Here is a 19773-nt window from a genome sequence, read left to right on the forward strand (position 1 = left end):
AGATAAATAAATAAATAAATAAATAAATATATATATATATATATATATATATATATATATGATGATATCTCTATATAATTATTCAAATAAATAAATATACACACATATATATTAATATATATATATATATCATTTTATATTTTTCTGTTTATTCCATGATCACTCGTCCTCACCTTCAATAATTTCAAAATGTTAGGCGAAAGGATGTCCTTATTTTTTGAAATGAAATTAGAAATACTATATGTTACATCACTTACAGTATGCTTAATTACAAAACTTTCCGTTATGTTTTTCTTACATACTGAATAATGTTCATTCTTAGAAAATTTATTTGTATAAACACTTACGATCGACTTAATAATTAAAAAAAAAAAAATAAAAATAATAATTATATATATATATATATATATATATATATAATGCAAAGATATACTATTAACACAATTATATAAATAAGGTTTATCAATATATTCCTAGATTCATATATTTACACACATATTATGTATTGATTTATTATATATATATATATATATATTTATATTTTTTTTTTTTTTTAAAACCCACCTCATCCTTCTTTCCAGGTGCTAAACAATTATCTTCCAATATAGAAATAATAGATGTTTTACCTCTTAATAAATCAATTATACTTTCATTATTTGTATATTTTACTGATTCAATTATAATTCCTTCCTTTTTATATAAATTGCTTTCTTTTTCATATACAACAAATAAATATATATTATGTATCTCTTCATTCGCTATATTAATTAGCAACTGCTCTAATGAATTCTTAACAAAAATCTCAAATCCAAAAATATCCAAAATACCTATGAAATTCTCTAATTCTTTATTATTATTTAAAAAATTATTTATTCTTTTCGTAATGTACTCAAATATCTTATTATATATATCCTTAGATATCGATCTACATATTGATAAAGACTCTTCTATACTCAAAGGAATTTCGATTTTCTGATTAGCTATACTCTTTTCAGTAATAACTAAACTATTCTTTAAACTCTCATAATCTATACCTAATAATTCACTAGCCTCATTAACCACCTCTAAGTTCTCATCATCAAGTTCACTACAATTAGATTTACCACCCTTTTCGATCCCATTAAATTGAATATTTCCCAAAAGTAACAACCCTAAATAATTATAACATATATATATATATATATATATATATATATATATATATATATATATATATTCATAATATATAACATGTAATTTTATATAACTACTCATAATTATCTTTCAATCTTTACCTGACAAAGTAAGGAAAAGGTCATCTTTTAAATCAGACATTTTCATTTTATCAAAAGATATCATTAAATTCTCAAAATCCTTTGCGTCATCAATTTCTATATGTTTAATAAATATATGAAGTATGTTTTAACCATATAGTAAATATATATATATATATAAATATATAGTTATGTAGGCATTTACGCATATCATGCCTACCAGGAATGTTAATAGATTTATTTGAAATATATTTGTAATCTTCTTCTGATTTTATCTTGTACTTTTTTTTCATTTCATCATTCATTCCTTTTAGAATTTCATAAAAAATGTGATAACATCGTTCGTCTGGTTCCTATTATTTTTAAAATTATAAGATAAAATATGTAAATATGTAAATATATAAATATATAAATATAGTCACATATACATACATATATATGTATATTATTTATTTCAATTAACCTGTGATACTACTCTTATTTTTTCCAGCAAAAATATTTCAATACTTGATGATACAATATTCTGATTTTCATCTAATTGGATTTTAATATACTTTCCGTATCTACTGGAATTATTGTTCTTTACAGTTTTTGCATTACCAAACGCCTAATTAAAATATCATAAAAAAGAGATATACGTATATACATATATATATATATATATATATATATTTATTTATTTATTTATTTATTTATTTATTTATATATTTATGTATTGTCTTCCCACCTCCAATATAAAGTTCGAGTCCCATAACGTTTTTGATATATCATTATCCTCCCTAACACCAGATAAATAAAATTTGATTACAAGTTTGGATGCTTCTGTTTTTCCTGATCCACTTTCTCCACTTATAATTATTGACTGACTATTTTTTGTATTTATAAAATCAAGCATTGCATCCTTTGCATATGTATACACGTGAGGTGGTAATAAATCTGTGCTCTTATTCTTATACTCATTCATATCAGTATCAATTACTTGATAAGGATTTACCGATATTAGCATTGGCTCAGCTATAGTATATATATAATTCTTTTCATATCTTAAAGCTAAAGTGTTTAATACCTCTGCTGAGTTTTGATGAACCATATCATTTAATCGATGACTATTTATATTTACCATATTATTGCAATTAAATAAATGTTCCTTTTTCACCGTATATACACTGTTAGTTTCAGGAGATATTTCTTTTACCTCATAATTATCTCCATTTATATTAAGAACTTGACATTTAAAAAAAACCAAATCAGGATATAGATCAACATTTGGACTTTTATATGTCCACACATAAAAATTTTCACTTTCATTTTCACTTTTATTTATAAATGTACTATTAATCCTGAAATAATTATTTAATTCGTTGATTTTATTCACCATTATTATATATTTTATTTATTAATAGTATATATTATATATATATATATATAAATATATATATATATATATATATTTTTTTTACAACATTTCTTTCTAAAAAAGAAAATATAAATTTACACGTGCATATATATCGTAATGCACACATGTAATTTCATAATATATATATATTTTTTTTTTCCCCCGCTTCCAATCAATATTCTTATAATTTAAATAAATATACAAATGAATGATCTCATTGTGCTCATTCTTTCTTTTTATTTTTTTCTTACTATTGTTGTTGTTATATATGGAAAAAATTATAATTCAAATATACGTATTTTTAATTATTTCTTTGACAGTATGTATGTACCAGCAAATGTGTATAAATATATATATATAATAAAATATATGTATATATATATATATATATATATTTATTTATTTAATTATTTTATTGACCAATTCTACATGTCATAAAACCCTTTAAATAAATATTGTTTTTAAGAAGGAACAATTATTTTATAAATAAATACATTTAAATGAAAAAATGTACAAAAAGATTTAAACTCAGCTGTATAAAAAAAATAAATAAATAAAATAACATGATCTAGTTTTTCTCTACCAAATTTTTTTTTTTTTTTTTTTTTTTTTTTTGTGTGCACCTTATTTTTTTGTATGAACTGTTCAGGAAAAAAAAATTAATTTCCACAAAAAAAAAAAAGAAAAAGAAAAAAAGGAAAACAAGAAAAAGGAAAAAAGAAAAAAGAAAAATATAAATAAATATATTATATTAATAAAATAAGAATAAATTCAAAAATATATTAATACATCTATTTATATATATATTATATATTTTTTTAATTTAAGAATTACTATTAAAAGCATGTGTGAGGTTTTTTCCTTTCTTATTTTTTTCAAAGTAGATTACAAAAATATTTTCTCCTCCATATATATTTTTTTAAATAAAATTTGGCTGTTTTCTTATATTTTTTTTTATCTTTTCAGAATAATCAAATTTTAAAATTTTAAAATTTAAAATGATATTATATATATTTTCTCATTATTTTTTTTTTGTTTTTCAAATATAAGAAATTCATAAATTTTATAATATTTCTGTTTTATATATTTATATATATATATATATGTGTGTTATTAAAAAAAATTAAAAAATATTATAATGATAAAAAAAAAAAAAAAAAAAAAAAAAAAATTATTCATATATGCATTTTATAAATAAATATATAAATATAAATAAATAAATATATATATATATATATATAATATATCAGACAATTCTTAATTATATGTTATTTATTCGTTTGCTTCACATTCATTAACTAAACCTTTATATGAATCTACCATTACATGTTCAACAATAGTATACATCTTTTCCTTTGAATCTTCATCTTCATTTCTTTTTCTTTCTAATTTTACACGAACTCTTTTTGGTGGGTTTCTAACACCTTTAGACCATATAAATTTGTTTAATTTTACATCTAAACGTACATCCTATATTACACAAAAAAAAAAAAAAAAAAAAATATATATATATATATATATAACATTTTTTATTTACATATAATCATAACTGTTCAATTCATAATTAAAATAAATATATATATAATCAAAGTTGGATTATATTCATACACAACGTATTCCATATATATCAAATTTTTAAATATATACAAAATATAATAAAAAAAATTTAGTACCTTAGTGTGCATAAGTTTTCCTGCTATGCTCCTAATTTCTTTAATGGCTCTTGGTGCCTTTCTTTTATAGCATACTTTATGAGTTAATTTACTCAAATTTATGGTAATAAATTTAGTAACTGGTTTTAAAGTTTTCTTCTGTTTTTTTACAGTACCTAATTTATCAAAAAAAAAAAAATTAACAATGATATTAATATAAGGAATAGTAATACATATACATCATGAGCAACATATAAAAAATAGATTATATATATATATATATATATTTTTCTTATAAGAAAATAACAAAATCAAGCTGTACTTGTTTTTATTTTCTTTAGTCATTCTATATATATATATATATATATATGTATTCATTTATGTAATATTATAAAACATTTAGTACATAACTTCATTTTATATTTTATTATAGTCATACATCCATTTCTTTAATTATTAAAAAAAAAAAAAAAAAAACTTTCTTTCCATATATTTTTTTATTTCTTTCATATATAAATATACATATATATATATATATATATAATTATTATACATTGTTTTTAATTATATTACCTTTAACCATTTTCGCTTTTATAAAATTATATGAAAAAACTAAAAAATTTGAATATAATAAAACTTACACAAAACTTAAAATAAATTCAAAGTTCAAAAATAAAAAGAAAAAAAAAAATTTTCCCCTTTTTTTTTTGTATATATAAAATATATTCTTATATTATCAAAATGAATTTTTCAGAAGAAAATATTATATTTTACAAATATAAATTATATGTTATTTTTTAAAAAATTTATATTCCCTTTTAAAAAAAAGTTATTGGGTTTTTTTTTAATTTTTTTCAAGAAAATTTTGAAATGATTTTTATCACGTATATATTATTAATATTTTTAATTTTCTTTTATTAAGATTAATTTTTTTTTATTTTTTTTTTTTTTATTTTGGAACTGGGCCTTCATTAATATAATGTATATATATAATATAAATAAATGTATTCATACATATTTTATATTAATATATATATATATATTATTACTTATTATAAATATAATAGAATATATTTTTCTTAATATATAATACAATATATATATTATAATATTATATATATATATTTATTTATTTATTATTCTTATATAATCCATTCATTTTATTTATTATATACATAAATATATAATATTATATATATAAATAAACCTTGTGTTTGTTTTTTTTTTTTTTTTATATATATGGATTTAATTTATATATAAATAAATACTATATATTATTGTATATATATAATAAAAAATAAAATAAAATAAATGGTAAATATATTTTATATATTACTATATATAATAATAAATATGTTATATTTGTATATACAAATGGGCATATATATATAATTTTATATTATATTATATTATATAATATTATATAATATTTTATGCATATATTTTATATATATATGGACTTTTGTTTAATGTATTTATAGAGCTCCAGGGGGTTTCTAATCCATCCCATATAGGGGAAAAAAATATATTATATATATATAATATATATATATTTAATTTTTTTAAATTTTTTAAATTTTTTCCACTTAATTTTTATATAAATATTTTATTATGTTTATATTTATTTACATATTTCATTATTTTTTATTCATTTTTTAAAATTGTTAAGTTTTTTATGTATAGGGATATTATAAATATATAAATTTTTATATTTGTGCAATTCGGATTTTTTGTACGTGGAAATATACCCATAATGTAAAATAAATCGAAAAGAATTATCAGGTTAAATGATTTTTTGGGTCTTAATTATTTTTGTATTAAAAAAAAAAAATTATAATGAATGAATATATATAATATTTTTGTTATATATTCGAATAATATTATGATATATTCATCAAATGTTTAATTAAAAAAAAATATATATATATAATATATATATATAACATTTTTGTGGACAAAAAAAAAATATATATTTTTAAATAGTAAAAAACAAAAGGTTATACGAAGATATAAAATATATAAATATTAATTATATATATATATATATATATATATATATTTTTTTTTTTTTTTTAATATTCATTTGTTTATATATATTTTTCTAAAAAGTTAAAAAAGGATATGCACTTTCCAATTATGTTGTATGAAAAGATATCAATAAAATTTTGTCCCGGTGGAGGATATTTTTTATAATCATAACGATAAATTAAAGACGAATTTTTCATCCATAAATTATTTGATAAACCTCTATGTAAGATTCTAGAATCATATATAATTAAATCTTGTTCTTTTACATCAGGTATAAAAGAAGATCCTTTTGTTATATAATAAACCTTTAAAAATTGTTTAAACGTTTTAATTTTATGTTTTAAACTTTTATTTTGTAATGAGGAAAATAAATGTGTTCCTGTAAAAAATTCGAAATTTCCTGATTCTTTATTTATTTTATTAAGTGGGACAATAATCGATATTCCATTATATCCATTATCAACATGATAAGTTTGTTTATCACTTAAAGGTTCATTATTTAATAATTGTAATTCAGATAAATAAATTTTATCGTTTTTTTCATTTTTTATATCTAAATTATTAATATTATTTAAATTAAAAATTGTCTTTTTATCAAAGTGTTTAAATATATTTTCATATGTTCCAAAGGATAAATAAGAATATACAATATTCATCCAATATTGTTGTAAATTTACAAACAAATCACTTACCGTACTATTTCTTAAGATACAATATTGTCTACCTCTACTAGGACGTATACAAAATATATTTTGATCTTTATTCATTAAAAATGATGATATATTTATATCTTTTTCTTGTACAAACAATTCTTTCTTTAATCTCTTTATATTTTCTTTTGGTAACACATTTTTTAAAACAACAATTCCGTATGTAGATAAGCTTTTATGTATCTCGTTTATCGTATCTATATTTAAAACATATTTTGTATTATCCAATATTTGCTTACCATGATTATTATTATTATTATTATTATTATTATTGCTAGGACTATCAATATTACTATTACTAATACTATTCTTCATATTAATATTATCATTATTATATTTTTTATTTTTTATTATTTTTTTTTCTTCTTCTTCGTCTTCTTGTTCTTCTTTTAATATTGTTAATTTATTATCTTTTATACCTAATCCTATATAATTATGAACTTCTAGGCCAATATCTTTCCCCACATGTTCGCTACAATGTCTATAGGATCTTTTCATTTTTATAAAATCAAAAAAATTATTCCTTTTATAATTAATTAATAAGTATATATAAGTATATGTATAAAGTTCATCAAATAAAACATTTAAAGAATTATCATTGAATAATGCATCTAGGTTTATTTTTTTCCTCTCTACTAAAAAATCTTTAAAATAACTAAGATTTAAATTTTTTAAGAAGCTACCCCCACCACTACATTTATTATCTAAGGAAATGTCATCATTATTATTATTGTTGTTGTTTATGTTGTTGTTTATGTTGTTGTTTATGTTGTTGTTTATGTTGTTGTTTATGTTGTTGTTTATGTTGTTGTTTATGTTGTTGTTTATGTTAATGTTGCTGATGATGATGTGGTCCTTATTATATATATTTATATTATTATGATTAAATCTATGGTTATCCACATTTATATTCCCATTTATTACAGATTCTAAATAGTTTATAATATCACATATCAACTCATCAATAGACATACTCTTCTTTTCTTTTTCCATTATATTATTTAATTCATCTTTTTTTTTTTCAAAAATATTACTTACATATTGTAAATGATAATCCACTGGGAAATAATTATTACATGCGTCTAACAATTTGGATTTTGGTAAATCAAAATACTCATTTATTTTTTCAATTCTATATAAGTATTTATTTTTATCCAAAAATTCAAAATTCTTTTCACTTAAATCGAAATATATTTTATGAGATACATTTTTATAAGCCAACTTTTTTTTTTTAATATATTCATTGCAAATACCTATAAAAAAAAAAAAATAATAATAAAAAATAATATATATAAAATTATACACATTTACTTTTATCGCTCAAATGGTTATTCTATACATACACACATTAATATGTATACATATATAAATAAATAAATATATATATATATATATATATATGTATGTATGTATTTTTTTTTTTTTTTGTTAACCTAAATTGATGGATACAAAAGAGGCAAAGTAAAATAAATATTTATACTCAAATTTAGTTTTTAAAGTATCTTTATATTTATTCATTCTAAAAATAAAATAAAATGAAATAAAATGAAATAAAATGAAATAAAATGAAATAAAAGGACCAAGTATAAGACTTTAAAAAAATATTGCACTTTGTATAAATAAATAAAAGTATATATATATATATATATATATATATAGAATTATAATACAACTTTTATTTTAATATATATCCCTTTATCTTTTTTATTATTTTTATTATTTTTATTATTATTATTATTTTAATTTTTTTTTTTCTTTCATATATATAATTTATGCATATTCTTTTATCTTATTATTCTTTTTTAATCTATTGTGTAGATTATATATATGTGCAACTTCTATTTATCAATGGTACTAGAACCGGGTAAAAAAAAAAAAATAAAATAAAACAATAAATATTATTATAAAAATTATAATATATATATATATATATATATGTATGTATTATTATATAATAATCACTATAAGAGAAATAAAATAAAATAAAAAATTAGATGTAAAATAATTGTTTATTCATTGCTAACTATTTTGTAATTTTTATGGTTCCTTCCTATTATATTCGTATACTAAGATATATATATACATACAATTTTAATATTTTTTATTAAATATATATACCTATAAGAATATATGTATTATATAATACAAAATTTTAATTTTTTTTTATATTACACTATCAATTTTATTTTTTTATTTTTTATATTTCATTGTTTTTGGTTTATGTAAATAATTTTGTACTTAAATTATTATATAATATATATATATATATATATATATATATATATATATATAATAATATGTTTATATGTTTATGTGTCAAGCCCATAGCTCCTTTAAAATATATATTAAAAAAAAAAGAAAAAAAAAAAAAAATGTGTTCTATTTATACATATTTGTTTTATTTGAATAAATAAATAAATAAATATATATATATATATATATATATATATATATATATATTTCATTGTTTATATTAATAATGGATATTACTTTTTTATTAATATAATTTTTTTTTTTTTTTTTTTTTTTTTTATATTTATTATTATTATGAACGGGTTAATATATAAGGGTTACAAAAAAAGGATTAATTTTACACAGCAGAAAATATATAAAAAAAATAAATAATAAAATAATATAATAAATTAAATATATAAATAACATTTATGTGATAAAAATATGCTACCCCATTTTATGAACATTTAATTTATTTGTATATTTTATTTTATTATTATTATTTTATTTTATTTTGAATCTGTGAATGCTGTCAAATGTAAAGGGCATACCTTAAATAGTTGTGTAAAATGAATACAATAATATCTTATTAGAATTGTTAAATATCTTTATACTTTTAAAATATAAAGTGACAATAATTTTTTTTTTTTTTTTTTGCAAATATATTTAAACGTAGCAGAGCTCAAAAAGGTTTCATACCCAATATAAACATATAAACATATATACATATAAACATATATACATATATATATATATACATATATATATACACATATATATATATATATATATTTTTTTTTTTTTTTTGTATATTTTCTTATTATTTTTAATGGGTGAATAGATAAGACTTATAATGGCTCGATTTTGCAAATCCGATAAATTGTTAATAAACCACAGGGAACTAAAATACATTTGCCTATTTTACATAATTTTGCTATTTTGTTTTTTTCTTTGGTGTATATTTAAGAAGTATCATGAGAATAGAATAAATAGAAAACATAAAAGGAAAGGTAGTGATAGTAGTCATAAAAATGAGAAGACTGAATTTTTTAATTATATATATGAATCTTATAATGATAATGATGATGTGATAATTAGACAAGAAGGATATAAAAATAGTTTGTGTGGATTTCTTCTTAAGAATATATCTATAGTATTATATTTGTTAACACATTTTATTATTATATTATTAATAGGAAATGAATATTGTATAAAAGAAAATGGTGAAATATTATGGAATGATAGGGCTTTTGTATTTTTTATATTTTTATTATTATGTTTTATTATAACATATGGTATATTAACCGTTCGAAAACATATGCACAGCTTTTTTATAAAACCATCCCTTTTAAAAGATAGTGATTATGTTTTAGTTTACACAAAAAATGAAGATTACACAAATTCATATAAAAATATATTTAAAGAAAGCTATGTATATATTACAAATGTTTTTATAAAATGGAATAAAAAAATATATAAATATTCTTGTAAATATATCAAGTTATTGCATTATTATCAAATGAATGCAAAATCCTTTTTTTTCTTTATTTCTACAGATAAAAAAAAAAAAAAAAACGATTATATAAAAAATTCATATCATGATGATGACCTTGATGATGATGATATTCAAAATAAAGATAACAACAATTATTATTATTCAAATATATATAAAAAAAATTCATATTATAATAACTCGTTTCATAAAAAAAGTATATCAAACCAATATTCTAATAAGAGGCTAAGTCGTAACTCTCTGTATACAAAAAAGGTATTAAGGGACCAAGAAAATAATTTAGGATATTATGACCAAGATCAAAATGAAATAAATAAAATGAATAGTATAGATCATATATATAATATAGATAGTCTAAATGTAATAGATCAAGGAAATGATAAAAATTATGATAATGAAGAAAAAGAAATAAATAAAAAATATCCCTTTAATAGAAATGACGAATATGGTGACGAATATGGTGACGAATATGGTGATGAATATGGTAATAAATATGGTAATAAATATGGTAATAAATATGATGATAAATATGGTAATAAATATGATGATAAATATGATGACAAATATGATGACAAATATGATGACAAATATGATGACAAATATGATGACAAATATGATGACAAATATGATGACAAATATGATGACAAATATGATGATAATATTGTATGGGGATCAAAACGATTTTCTAATAAAAAAAAGAAAAAAGGGAAAAAAAAACGAAAAAATGAAATGGTTACAAGCGCCCAAACTAATAGAGAATATATAGAAAATAATCTCAAAGTACATAAAGTAAAAGTACGAATTAACGAAAAAAATGTTCGATATTTTTTTTTTAGAAGTATGAAATATGTATATAATGAAGAAAAAGATGGTTTTTATAATATATCACATAGTATAGAAGAGAAAGTAAAAAATCTTGATTTTAATTATATTTTAAAAAAAGGAGGTTTAAATAATAATGAAATTATTAATAATATTAATGAATATGGATATAATAATATCCATTTAGAATTTTATTCTTTTTTTAAGAATTTAAAAAGAGAATTATTAGATGGAATATATATGTTTCAATTATTTATTAGTTATAAAAATTTTTTCTGGAAAGAAATTATAACATCTTTAATTTGGATGATTATATCTATATTAAGTGTAATTAAAAAGATATTTAAAAATCAGAAAAATAAAAAAGAAATATATGAAAATATACAAGCAAATAATAATACATTTGTAACGGTTTATAGAAATTCAATAGTACAACAAATACCATCAAATAATTTAACCATAGGTGATATAATAATTATAAATTCAAAAATGACCTTACCGTGTGATTGTTTATTATTAACAGGAAATGTATTAGTAGATGAAAGTTTATTAACAGGTGAATCTCGTCCTATGAAAAAAATATGTTTATCATCTTCCAAAGCAAATTCGTTTAATTCTTATCATACCACATCGAACGAAAGGAACACGCAAAATAGCAAAAATGATAAATATGATAGATATCAAGAGGGGGAAGAGGAGGAGGAGTACGAGGAGGACCATTCAAGTATACACATAGATAAGAAGAAGAATAAGAAAAAGAAGAATAATAAAAAAAAAAAAAAGAGTCAAATAAATAATGGTTCCAAAAAATATGTAGACACACAAAAAATGGATAATAATAAAAATAATATATATAATAAAAATAATATATATAATAATGATAATAATATATATAATAATGATAATAATAATAATAATAATAATAACAATATTGATACTTATGATGAAGGATATGATCATACACCATTTCGTAAACAAAATAATGATAATAAAAAATGTAGTGTAAATAACTTCAATACAAATAATATCTTATATGCTGGTACAGATGTTATATCTACTCTTAATTTTACAGAAAACATTTATGCAATAGTTATAAATGTAAGTATATATACATATAAAGGTAAATATATGCAAAATGTATTATTTCCAAATCCATTACTTTTTAAATATGATTCACAATTACCCATTGTATTTATATTTACTATAATGTTTAGTTTTGTTTGTTTATATTTCCAAATACGTTATTTAGGTCTAAATATGACTTCTATTTTTTATACTATCGGTACCCTTTCTCAAATATTACCGGTGTGGACACCTGTTGTCTTAAATATAGGTCTTAATATTTCAACTAATAGATTGAAAAAAGAAAAAGATATTTGTTGTATTGCACCATCCAGAATTCCTATATGTGGAAAAATCCGTGTCTTTTTTTTTGATAAAACTGGGACCTTAACAGATCATAAAATTGAATTTTCAGGAGTTCACTTTTGTAATAATATTCTAAATGAAAAGAAAAAAAGTATATCCAATTCTGTAAATAATATCTATCCTAATAAATTATTATCAGATGATGATCTGAAACAAATTAAGAATCAAACGAGTTTATTAAACGTAAGTAAAACTCTCAAATCTATATTCACAAAGAATGCAAAAAGTAATGAAAAACATAAACAACTATCTAAAGATATGAAAAAGGAAGCACAAAATAAAGAATATCAAATAAATTCTGTAGAACTCAATAATTTTATGCATGGAAATCATGTAGATATTCTTCCCATTGAAAATAAGGAAAACAATGAATATAATAAAATACATACTCTAGATGATGTAACACTTAACCATGATAATGTGATACATCATATCGATAGCTTGATGCCTAATCATGATGATAATAATATACATGCTCATCATAATCACGTTCTTTATAATAATAAGTACAATAATGAGACTTCATTAAAATCACCGAATGGGTTTCAATCTATGAAAAGTCATATGCCCATGAACAAAAATGAATATAACTCATTACAAGAAAAAAGGGAACCCACACATAATAATGATAATAATAATGATAATAATAATAATGATAATAATAATGATAATAATTATAATTATATTTATGCTATAGAAGATATACGTATGGATTCAATGGATAATACCAATGCCAATGATACAATTAATGATGAAAAAGATAACGAAATATATGAAGAAAAACAAAACAATGATGTGCTTTATAATTTGAACGAAAAAGAACAACTTATTGATGATAATAATATGAACGAAATAAAAAAAACTGTCTATAAAGAACATTTCGAAAATTATAATACAAATGATGAACCTAATACTGAAGAGAAAATTAATATGGATAATTATGAGGAGCTTAATAATGACCATAATAATGACCATAACAATGACCATAGTAATGACCATAATAATGACCATAATAATGACCATAATAATGACCATAACAATGACCTTAATAATGACCATAATAATGACCATAACAATGACCATAATAATGACCATAATAATGACCATAATAATGACCATAATAATGACCATAATAATGACCATAATAATGACCATAATAATAACAACAATTATAATAACGAATTTAATTATAACGATAACCATCACCTCCAATATGTAGGTATTGATGGAGTTCGTGAAGATTCATTTGTCATGGATCAAAGAAATATACAAAATGATTATGATGAAAAAAATGGTGATGATAATCATACATATAATACCTCATTTGATATTAGCAATGTTCATAACAATTACCATAATAATAATAATAATAATAATAATCATGTTGATTATGTGAATTATGATTATAATAATCATGCATATGAAAATAGAAATACACAGAACAAATATTTTAATGAATCTAATTCTTCCATGAATTCTATAACATCACTACTTTATAATAGTAAATTAATGTGGACTAATAAAGTTACTCTTAATAATACACCATCTAATTATCATTTATTAATATATGCGTTAGCAGGTTGTTCTTGTGTTTATTATGATAACAATAATATTTATGGGAATGAAATAGATAAAAGGTTATGTGAAGCCACAGAAATGAAAATTACAAACTATATAAATGATGACAATGTGAATATTAAAAAAATTTCTTTAAAAATTAATAATAATACATATAAAAGTTTTGATGTATTAAAAACATACGAATTTGATTATTATACCAAAATATCGACAACCTTAACATATGGTAATTTTGATTTTAAAGAAAAAAAATATATTGTCTTTTCTAAAGGTTCATTTGATAAAATTTACATGAAATGTATTAAAAATGAAGAACTTTACTTTTTTAAAAAAAAAGAACAAGAATATAGTAAAAATGGTTTTTATGTTATAGCTTTAGCATTCAAAATTATTAGTAATATGAAACATGAACATATATTAGATTTACCGAGACAACTGTTAGAAAAGGATATGAACTTCTTATCTCTAATCATGTTTAATAATCATATAAAAAAAGATGCATCTATGGTTATACAAACACTAAAAGGATCTTCCATAAGACCGGTTATATTAACAGGAGATAATGCATATAATTGTTTATATGTTGGTAATAAAATAGGACTATTTAATAACGTCAATTTTTATGAATCTTTCTTTTCACTTAATATGAATTCAAATATAAATAATAAATATATAAATAATAAATATATAAATAATAATAATAAGAATAATATATATCTTAACGAATTAAATACAAACAATCATTTATCAAATACTAAAAATATAAATAGTAGTATACATTCCAACATGTCAAATATGGAACTTAACCATGATGAAATGAAACATTCACCCAAATCTCCTGCATCCAAATTTTTGTCCTTTGAAAATTTCTTTAAATCCGGAAAAAAAAAAAATATTAAAAATAATAACAAAACAGACAATGAAAATAATTATGAGGATGATAATGTGATGCATAACCAATCGGATTATCAATATGATCATTTATTAACACCAGGCACAGAACATTTAGATGGTTTTAAAAATAACGAAACTCAGAAAAAAGAAAAACATATTTATGAAAGTTTAGACAAATCTCAAAAATTAAATGAAACATCCAAATATATTCCTGGAAATGCTGCTAATTATACTACTTATTCAGAATTTAATCATAAATATGATCAACATAAGTATGATATGAATAATGAATTTAGTAATGACGAAAATTCAGCTTTAATACCTCATCACGTAAAGGAAAAAAATAAAAGAAATAAGAAAAAAAGAAGTCATATTATTAACACATTAATAAATGATAATATTAGTGATGATGAAAATAATTCCGTATATTCTCAAAGTCATATTTTTTTCAATGAACAAAAACTTTCCATTTCTATTATAAACGAAGAAGAAGAACAAAAATCGGATGAAAATATTATCGTCTATGGATATCTATTAAATGATGAACTTATCTTTGTTAATGTACATAACGAAAAAAGAATTAATAAAAATGTTGTATTATTTAAGGATATATATAAAGAAATAATATTAACTGGGGAAGCTTATACATTTATTAGATATCACGTTTTTCAAATTAAAACACCAGATGAAGATTTTGATAGTGAAGAACTTGAAGAATATAAAAATTTCTTATTAAGAATTAGAATATTTTCAAGATTAACACCAAATAATAAAATAGAAGTTATACGAGACTTTATAAAATTTGATTATATATCTGGTATGTGTGGTGATGGTAGTAATGATTGTGGTGCTTTAAAAATTTCACATGCGGGTTTAGCATTATCTAATTTAGATACATCTGTAGTTTCTCCATTTAGTAGTAAAAACGAAAATTTAAAAAGTGTTATAGATATATTAAGAGAAGGAAGAGCTTGTTTAGTTACATCGATTAATTGTTATAAATATATGCTTCTATATGGTTTTATGATTTCTTTTATTAAAATCCTTTTATTTATGAATGCACATGCAGTTATGTCAGAATATGGATACTTATTCTTTGATAATGTTATCTTATTATTATTAGCCAAATCAATGACTTTATCAAAACCTGCATGTAAATTAAAAACACAAACACCAACATCAAGTATTATAGGTGCTCAAACCATATTATCTTTATTATGTACACTGCTTGTTAATTTCTTCTTTCTATATTCTATCATATTTTATTTCTTACCTATTAATAATCTACCTTCATCTTACCAAGCAAATAGTTCAGCACCTAAATCATCATGGTGGTTAATGAGTGATAATTATGAAAGCTTCCTTGCTTGTATTTGGTTTTGTTTTCAAATAGTAAACAGTGCATTGATATTAACATTTGGTGGAAAATACAGGAAACCTATCTTTACAAATCATACATTTATGGCGTAAGTTAAAATGACACATTGATGAAAAAAAAAAAAATGAAATAAATACCATACACGTGGCACATAATGTTTTTTTTTACTACATATATATATATATATATATATATGTGTGTGTGTGCTTATTTTTATATGTTTTTATTTATTTATTATTATTTCCCTTAGGTATTACGTTTTGATAAATAGCTTTTTATTTTATTTAACCGTTGGAGGGCCAAACAGGTTAACATGCTTATTTCGTATGAATTGTAATGATGAAATTTCGAAAATTACAAAATTCAAATTTCTAGAATTAATATCTTATTCAGCTAGCGGTTTAAGTTTTTATGGACCTCATGGACATAACATTCTAAGTACAGGTCTAAAAATAAAATTTTTACTTCTTAACTTTATAAATATAGCAGTCAATATATTTATTTCCAAATATATCTTATGTGAATCGCTATATAATGTAGTGCGCAGATTTTTTAATTTTCAAAATAGAAAGGTTCCCATATAAATAGCTTCTAAGAAATAATAAGAAATATTATATATATATATATATATATATATATATATATATGTATGTATGTATGTATGTATGTATGTATGTATGTATGTATGTGTGTGTATAGTATATACAATATACCTACTGCTAAATAAAATTCCTTGAACATTATCAAAATAGTCCTTATGAAATATTTTAAAAAATTATATATTATAAATATATGTAAATATAAATGTATATATATATATATACATATATTTATTTATTTATTTAACATTTCATTGCGTTTTTAATTTATACAACTATATATATTTTTTTTATGAAAACTTGAATTTAAAAAAATTGGATATAATAAAAACATCAGAATATTAAAACAAACCCTATTTTTCATATTGAAAAATAAAACTACATAACATAAGTATTTTGTTAATATATATATAAACAACTTTAAAAAATAATAACAAAAAAAAAAAAAACCAAATAATCAACAAACAATATACGTATGTGAATTAAAAAAATGTGTTGTAGTATTTATAAAACCATCTGTTGTCACCTTTAATATATTGTTAAACGTGTCTTAGTTATCTATATATTTTTTATAAATATGAGATAGAAAATAAATAACTTTCAATGACCCTATCTTTACTTTTATTAAAACAAAGATTGGAAAAATATATTTAATTTCTTCCATAGCTAGCTAAAAAAAAAAAAATACTCTATTGAAAAAAAAAAAAAAAAAAAAAATTAATATATTATAATAAAATACATACATATAACAATTTAACGTATAAAAAATATATACTGGAACAATACTTTTAGAATATATTTATTTTTTTTTATATTACTTTTGAAAAAACTTTTTTCTTCATCCGACTTAATACAGTTGTGTACATCACTATACCTGTGTGGTAAGCAAAAACTTTTTCTGCACTTTTTACAAATATAATTATTAATTCCATTCAAAACCTGAAATGTTAAGAATATTAATATTATAAATAAATATTTATATATATATATATATATATATATATATTACATTAACAAAATATATGTTTATTATTTCTTTTTTTTTTTTTGTGTGTATACCTTTTTACAATCCCTTTTGTTACACATCAATATAGACTTTGTCTTCTTTTTATATAAACATTTATATATTAAATGATTTTGTATGTCTTCCTTTTTCTACATAGTTTAATAAAAAAAAGAAAAAAAAAAATCAGAACATAATATATGAATATAAATATATAAACAAATCATATTTGAGTCTTCTATTCTATTCTATTCTATTCTATTCTATTCTATTATATTATATTATATTATATTTTTTTTTTTTTTTTTTGTTCTTATAACATATAAATATACACCTTTTTATACTTTCTCATTTTTTTAACTTACATCAGGAAGAACTATACCACAATATTCACATAACACAACTGTATTTAATTCCATATCTTTTAATTTCGAACATAGATGTTCTTCAGCATTTCGATGAAATTCACAAAACTATAATAAAACAAAAACAAGTATATATATTATTATTATTTTATAATTTATAATATATTCTTATGTTTTATTTCTTTTTTTTCATACAATCAATTTACAATATTCACATTTATAAGGAAGAAAATCATGATTTCTACAACCCTCCATGTCGCACTCTTTACTAAGATCTGAAAAACAGGCCATCTTCGAAACTATCACTCTCACAATTCATTTATTTTATGTATATATATATATATATATATATATATATTCATAGATAGATATATTTCTTTATACATATAATATATTTTTTTTTTTTTTAATTTTTTTTTTTTCTCAAAAAATTCTTGTGCAAAGGAATTAATTCGTATAATATCCTAATCTATTCATTTTAATTATTTAAAAAAAAAAAAAAAAAAAAAAAAAAAATTTCTCTTTAACATGAAAAAAAATTTTAAATGTTTAATTAAATAATGATTTATTTTTAATTTTTTTTTTTTTTTTTCTTGTGTTTTTTTCTATTTTCCTATAAATTAAATTAATGACTACCAGAATTTACATTTTCCCTTTAAACTACATATGACACGTGTAAAATGTATATAATACATATATTATATGTACAATATATAACATTTAAACAATTTATAAGGTATATGTGATTATGTGTATTATATAAATAACAATTTATAAAGTTTATGTTAATCATATATATATATATATATATATATTTATTTATTTATTTAATTATTTAAAGAAACATAAAAAGGCAATTTTAATAAATTACTTGTGGGTCATTCATAAATATATACATATAATATATTCACTACATTTTCAT

The 19773-nt window shown here is 19.3% G+C and overlaps 5 protein-coding genes across 5 annotated transcripts in view; 1 reads left to right on the forward strand and 4 right to left on the reverse strand.

The window, feature by feature from the left end:
- The window catches only part of PF3D7_0503600 (myosin B), a gene marked incomplete at both ends in the record, with an annotated part of 3493 nt that extends 862 nt beyond the window's left edge, over positions 1-2631 (reverse strand). The window contains 6 exons of the mRNA XM_001351558.1: positions 174-353; positions 565-1151; positions 1275-1370; positions 1474-1606; positions 1717-1860; positions 1981-2631. Coding sequence (XP_001351594.1) covers positions 174-353; positions 565-1151; positions 1275-1370; positions 1474-1606; positions 1717-1860; positions 1981-2631 — 1791 coding nt within the window. The remainder of the gene's footprint in view (positions 1-173; positions 354-564; positions 1152-1274; positions 1371-1473; positions 1607-1716; positions 1861-1980) is intronic.
- A 1290-nt stretch (positions 2632-3921) lies between these two features.
- Positions 3922-4884, reverse strand: PF3D7_0503800 (60S ribosomal protein L31; the record flags this gene model as incomplete). The annotated part of the gene is made up of 3 exons (XM_001351560.1): positions 3922-4119; positions 4323-4477; positions 4875-4884. The coding sequence occupies 3 exons, from the start codon at positions 4882-4884 to the stop codon at positions 3922-3924; spliced, it is 363 nt and encodes a 120-aa protein (XP_001351596.1).
- A 1504-nt stretch (positions 4885-6388) lies between these two features.
- PF3D7_0503900 (conserved Plasmodium protein, unknown function) lies at positions 6389-8557 on the reverse strand (the record flags this gene model as incomplete). The annotated part of the gene is made up of 2 exons (XM_001351561.1): positions 6389-8292; positions 8473-8557. 2 exons carry the CDS (start codon positions 8555-8557, stop codon positions 6389-6391), a joined length of 1989 nt encoding a protein of 662 aa, XP_001351597.1.
- Positions 8558-10124: 1567 nt separating this feature from the next.
- Positions 10125-17468, forward strand: PF3D7_0504000 (cation transporting P-ATPase; the record flags this gene model as incomplete). Its single annotated transcript, XM_001351562.1, has 2 exons — positions 10125-16972; positions 17135-17468. 2 exons carry the CDS (start codon positions 10125-10127, stop codon positions 17466-17468), a joined length of 7182 nt encoding a protein of 2393 aa, XP_001351598.1.
- Positions 17469-18149: 681 nt separating this feature from the next.
- On the reverse strand, positions 18150-19142 carry PF3D7_0504100 (AN1-type zinc finger protein, putative; the record flags this gene model as incomplete). Its single annotated transcript, XM_024473427.1, has 5 exons — positions 18150-18172; positions 18302-18422; positions 18543-18638; positions 18852-18959; positions 19047-19142. 5 exons carry the CDS (start codon positions 19140-19142, stop codon positions 18150-18152), a joined length of 444 nt encoding a protein of 147 aa, XP_024328899.1.
- Positions 19143-19773: the final 631 nt, after the last annotated feature.

This window comes from Plasmodium falciparum, assembly GCF_000002765.6.
Source record: "Plasmodium falciparum 3D7 genome assembly, chromosome: 5".
Taxonomy (NCBI): Eukaryota; Apicomplexa; class Aconoidasida; order Haemosporida; family Plasmodiidae; genus Plasmodium; species Plasmodium falciparum.